This window comes from Lactuca sativa, chromosome 3, assembly GCF_002870075.4.
Source record: "Lactuca sativa cultivar Salinas chromosome 3, Lsat_Salinas_v11, whole genome shotgun sequence".
Taxonomy (NCBI): Eukaryota; Viridiplantae; Streptophyta; class Magnoliopsida; order Asterales; family Asteraceae; genus Lactuca; species Lactuca sativa.
The window spans coordinates 170,917,231-170,923,415 of record NC_056625.2 but is presented as its reverse complement, the minus strand read 5'-3'; the positions used below and the strand labels follow the sequence as shown (position 1 = coordinate 170,923,415).

General features: G+C 33.9%; 1 protein-coding gene across 1 annotated transcript; it reads right to left on the bottom strand.

Annotated features, from left to right (window-relative positions):
* Positions 1-2,241: 2,241 nt before the first annotated feature.
* On the bottom strand, positions 2,242-5,232 carry LOC122196142 (uncharacterized). Its single transcript, XM_052769855.1, has 4 exons — positions 3,796-5,232; positions 3,255-3,721; positions 2,725-3,176; positions 2,242-2,645 (listed from the first exon to the last, which is right to left on the bottom strand). Exons 1-4 carry the CDS (start codon positions 5,230-5,232, stop codon positions 2,242-2,244), a joined length of 2,760 nt encoding a protein of 919 aa, XP_052625815.1.
* Positions 5,233-6,185: the final 953 nt, after the last annotated feature.

The following is a 6,185-nucleotide window of genomic DNA, read 5'->3' as shown; positions in this document are numbered from 1 at the left end:
TTTTATCAATTTTTATTTTATAAATTAGTGAACAAAGTTCTAAATTTAACAACTTTGAATTTATTATACCAAACACATTTATGAAAATAAGCGTATATTTTTTCCGGTTAACAAATGAAAGTTATAATATTTGACTCGACTCAAATGTGGTAAACGTACATAAAATTAAACACGAAAAACATAAAAAGAAGTTACGTCGAAACATAAACAAATTCGAATATAATATATTTTTTTAAGGTAATGAACAAAAGTTATTATATTTGACCCGAATCACAAATAAGAAACATACATAAATTAAACAAGAAAATGTAAAACAAAATACGTTGAAACGTAGATAAACGTGAATATAATACATTTTTATAAATTAACGAGCTGAAGTTATTATATGTGATACGAATCATATGTAGGAAACATACATAAAATTAAACACAAAAACATAAAAAAACTAGGTTGAAACAAATGCAAACTTGAATTTATCGACAAGTACATAAAGAGAGGAAGTAAATGTTTTTTTAAAAAAAATGCAAAATTACATAAATGGTCATTGTGGTTTACCAAATCTCACAAACTCAGTCTTTCCTATTTTGTTTTGACGGACATGGCCCCTGAGGTTTCAAAAACTTGCGTGAATTTCGTTTTTGCGGCCACTGTTAATGTTCATCCGTTAGTGTAATAGTATTTTAGTCTTTCAAGTACTAGAACCGGAATTTGTGACTGTGTATAAATCATAAGGACCATTTATATAATTTTGTCTATATTTTATGCTGATGAGTTTGTTATTTTTTTACCCTTTTACTTTTTAAAATGTCATCTCTATCCACGTCAAAAATGTTATTTGTCAAACTGCAAATCAATATATAAATCCAAATTAAAACAAAAACATAAAAATATTCACGAAAAATTGCATCATGAATACCTGATGATTATATATATATATATATATATATATATATATATATATATATATATATATATATATATAACCCGTGTCAACCACAATTACTCTTTTAAATCTGCTTACATTTTTACAAGGGAAAATGACTTATAAGGGTAATGATGTTTTACCTGTGTTCACATTATACCATTCATGTTTTTTTTAACAAAAAATACCATTAAAATGTGTTTCATGTACATATTTAACCATTGGTAACCGGATACAATAGGTATCCCGGTTTTTTCTTTATTTTAAAAAAAAAATATGTGGAAAATACGTAACAGCTTTCTCAAATCCCTCACCCTCAATTAAACACTCTCAAAGCACGATTTCTTCTTCACTCTTCAAGACTGTAACAACTTTCTCAAATCCATGGCTTCCTCCTCTACGTACAACTCCAACACCAGATCGAAGAAAATCAAGTCAAAATCGAAACTTGATTTTGCAAATCCCTGTGATTGTGGCTACCCTTCTCGTATCTGGACTTCAACGACCAAAGATAATCCTGGAAAAGAGTTTAGGGTTTGCCCTAATTCAACGGTATGTCGGGTTTAATCTATATGTAGTAATGTCTTTTCAATAATTTTCGTATATTTGTTTTAGGATAACCCAGAAATTAAATGCAAATTCTGGGAATGGGTTAATGAAGAAGATACAGTCAACAAGAAGAAAAGAGATGAAGTGGGAGCACAATCCTGTGAAGTGAGGGCACATTCTTGTGAAGTGAGGATTGAAATTATGGACCATGATTTCAATATTTACAAAAAGAAGACAGATGAAGAATTTGATAAGATAATTAGGAAAATTAGCAGTCTCAAAACATATGTAATTGTTTTGTTTATGTTGTTTGTAGTATCACTTTTAAGGGCATAAATGTCAAATTGTAATCGGATATTATGGTTGTTTTGCTGAATATGATTGAATGAACATGTTTTGTTGTTGCTAAATTGACTGATGTACATTCTTAAGTTTGAATATGATTTAATCTTAAGTACAAACAACAAATGAGCATTCATGCATTGTCTTGTTAGGGTAATAAATAATGTGCATAATTTTACCCCTGTACAAACAACTTTGCAGAATTTTACCCATTAATGTGCAGAAGGGCATAATGGTCAAAATGAAGGAATCCTAAGAGCATAATGGTCAAAAAGAATCTTATGTAAAAGCAACTTTGCAAACAATTTGCAGAATCTTATGTTTGAATATGATTTAATGTGAATAATGGTAAAAAATAATATGAAGGGCATAATGGTCAAAAAGAAGGAATCCTATGTAAAAGCAACATTGAACGATGTAGATTATATTTAAGGGGTAATAACAAACAAAAGCACAGGTTCCTCAACATCTTCAATTACAGGTTCAACAACAATTTGTTCCAATTCATGCTCAACAACAGGTTCATGAACTTGTTCCTGATCAGGTTCAACAACAGCTTCAACAGCAACTTCAATAGCAGCTTCCACAGCAGGTTCAACAGCAGCTTCAATAGCAGGTTCAACAGCAGCTTCAATAGCAGGTTCAACAGCAGCTTCATCAACTTGTCCCTGATCAGGTTCATCAACATTTTCAGCCAGCTCTTCAATCTCAGATTCAGACTCAGATTCATACTCATCTTCAACTTCAGCCATCTCTTCAATCTCAAATTCAGACTCATCCTCAACATCAGGAACATGTTTACCCTTCTTCTTTTTGGCTTTAGTACTTGGTCCTGCAGTAAAGTTTATAATGCATTAATAGATAATACTTATAATTTTTTGTAAATGAATGATACTTGATATGAAAAAAACCTTCTTTGGACAGTGGACATGTTATTTTGTTGTGTCCTGGTTCTCTACAGATGCTGCATTTTGTAATAGCCCCTTTCTTGCTAATAGTATGTCGACCTTCTTTTTCTGAAGCAGCCTTCTTCCTGTTGACTTTAGGTCTGCCAGGTAATCTTTTACGTTTCGGGGGCAACATAGGTTGACCTTCCCAAGATGGCCACATTTCACTTCCATTTATAGGATTAATTGTATACTTATAGCAATTTCCAAACATTTCTGTTGTGAACCAAGTTGCCACATAGTCTTCCACATTCTCATTTAGATAACTAATAGCAGCCATGGCATGTACGCATGGTATTCCACTTAGTTGCCATCCTCTACATGCACATGTTCTTTGGTTCAAGTACACAGCATAAACCTCATGTACCGACCTCACCTCAAATTGTTGCACTCCACTGGGAATTACATACCAATACCTATAAAATAAAGGAATATAGTATAAAATTAGTACTTGGGAATTACATGCCAATACCTATAAAATAAAGTATATATACCTTAGATGTTTTCTCTTGTCCACTATTTTCTTTCTAATAGATGGACATATGGTTAGATTCCATTTCTGCCCCTTCAATCTTTTACAATACATCCTATCCATCACAAACCTCCTAATTTCCTCTAACATTGCTATAATCGGCTTTTTCCTAGCATGCACAATTGCAGCATTAAAAGATTCACAAATACCATTCTCAATGGCATCACAAGTCCTGTCCAATACAAAAAAAGCCCTAGACCAGGATTTTGGATCTCTTTCCATCAAGTGATCATATGCTTGTACATCAATCACCCTAATCTCTTTCATTATACCTTCAAACCTTTGCACAGTTGTGGCCTTTGCAGCCCTCCAAAAAAGCTTCCTATATGCAGCACCCTTAAATTTTTTCTTGAAATTAGCATACACGTGCCTAGCACATTGCCTATGCTCAGCATCTGGTACTCTTTCTTTAACAGCCTCAATAAGACCCTAAACATGCAAGATAAACATAACATTAAGATAAATAGAGCAGTAACCAATTAAAAAACAGTTAGGATAAATACCTTGTGTTGGTCAGAAAGTAAGGTTAATCCTGCCCCATTTCCCATGTTAATGTCCTTAAGTAGTAAGTTTAGAAACCACTTCCAAGTTTCTTTGTTCTCAACTGCAACTACTGCCCAAGCAATGGGGTAAATATGGTTGTTAGCGTCTCTACCTACAGCTGAAAGAAGCTCACCTCTGCAAATACCTTTTAAAAAGCAACCATCTACACCTATAACTCTCCTGCATCCTTCAATCCAACCATCCTTTACACCTTTGATACAAACATACATCCTAGAAAAATAAATTGTGGAATCAGGCATTGTATCCGTCCCAATTTTCACTGTTGACCCTGGATTAGCTCTTAATATCTCAGCTCCATAACTCCATAATTTTTCATAATGTGTGTTCAAACTGCCTTCGATCTCATTAAGTGCAAACTTCTTTGCATTCCTGCATTGTCCAAGACTAACCTTCACATTGAAATTTTCCCCAACTTTATCCCTCATTTCCCTGCAACTCATTTTGGGATTTTCTAAAATATCATTAACAAAATGTTTCCCTATCCATGAGTAAGTAACAACTGACCCAAACTTGAAGGTTCTAGCACAGTTATGCTCATTAATTAAGGACTTAATTTGGAATGACTTTTCATTGCTCATCCAAGTAGCCCATAGTCTAAAAGGACATGCTGCCTTTCCTTCACTAGTTTTACAACACCTGACTAGCAACCTAGTTTTATCATTTTTTTCATACCAAAGGTTATAACCGTTTGCTACTGCATAGTTTGAGACAAGCTGTTTAAGTTCTTGAGGGTTACAAAACCTCATACCAAGGATGGGTTGCATTGTATCCCATTTCTGAGTTGTGTCATGAAAAGGATAAATCGGGGCTTCTTTGGTTCCATTATCTGAATCATCATCCTCATCAACAAAATCATCTCTAGGGACAACACTAATATAGTTAAGAAAGGGATCATCAGATTTAGTCAATGGTATTACCTCTTCATCGGGTTCATGATCAACAGATAGAGCATCAGACATGACCGAGTCTTTATCTTCATCAGAGCTTTCACTATCAACACCTTTTTCTTCCTTTTCTTCCTCTATCCAGTCAAGCACCGAATCGTTGTAGTGATCAATATATACATTAATCTTTCCTTCGTTACCATGTGCAGCATCAAGAAACCTCCTGTAGTCATCATCATTTTTCAGTGGTGTCAACCCATCACACATTGACTTATGCCCAAGACAGTAGTAGACAACAGGACACTTCCCCTTTGTGACATCCTCAAGAACATAAATGAACTCCTTGAAATTTAATCCACCAAAATCGACATCTGTAATTGATGTTTTTTGATTCAAGTAGTATATAAGATGAGGAATGGGGGAAAACATTCCATCGTAATGAACATCTACTTGAATGTAAGTTGATCCTCTTGTATTAGACGGACCAGCCATGATCAATCTCAAAGAAACCTTCGACTGAGAAAACCCTACACAACGATCTTGGTATGAGGGTGTTTAATTGAGCTTTGAGAGTGTTTAATTGAGGGTGAGGGTGTTTAATTGAGACAGGGGTGAGCCACGTATTTTCCACATAATTTTTTTTAAAAAAAAATAAAGAAAAAACCGGGATACCTATTGTATCCGGTTACCAATGGTTAAATATGTACAGAAAACACATTTTAATGGTATTTTTTGTTAAAGAAAAACATGAATGGTATAATGTGAACACGGGTAAAACATCGTTACCCTTATAAGTCATTTTCCCTTTTTACAAGTACGAAAAGACATACATACACTCGGTCTTGGAATTTAAGACTGCGCATCATTTTTATAAGGAAAATATTGGATTTTCTTGAGTATACCCTACATTACAAACAAAGGATTTCAAACTCTGTATCTAAAAGCTTATGCACTCACCAACTTAATTGTTGACACTCTTTCAAAATTATTTGTATTCTCAGGAAATCAATGAGTTAAGGTAACCGCAGGCTTGAGGATGGAACGCTTCGGTGTACGACAAATTATTTTTTTTGATGTCATATTGTAATTGATTTTGAAACATGTAACACTTGAAACTATGTAACTTTTTCGATTATATTTATGATTGGTTGTATGTACTGTGATCACTATTATATTCGTTTGTCATGATACTACGCCTGAAGTCCTCCACCTCCGGACGTTTCCGCCATCCGAGGTTTGGGGGTGTTACAGATTGGTATCAGAGCATCGTTTACAGTGAACTAAGTATATCGTACCACATAAGATATACAAACTATAAACACAACTGGAACAAATCCTCTGATGTAAACAATTTCATACAAATATACTTTTGGAAATAAAAGTAATTCACATTAAAAGTATAAGTACCTGCATACTTGTTGTGTACTTTCGTGACTAGGAAGAAC

Bases quoted from the DNA above. Each gene is read 5' to 3' on its own strand.
- LOC122196142 (XM_052769855.1), bottom strand. From the start codon at position 5,232: ATGGCTGGTCCGTCTAATACAAGAGGATCAACTTACATTCAAGTAGAT. The intron at 3,177-3,254 runs GTATATATACTT...TTTATTTTATAG, and splicing joins GACAAGAGAAAACATCTAAG to GTATTGGTATGTAATTCCCA. The intron at 2,646-2,724 runs GTTTTTTTCATA...ACTTTACTGCAG, and splicing joins ATGTCCACTGTCCAAAGAAG to GACCAAGTACTAAAGCCAAA.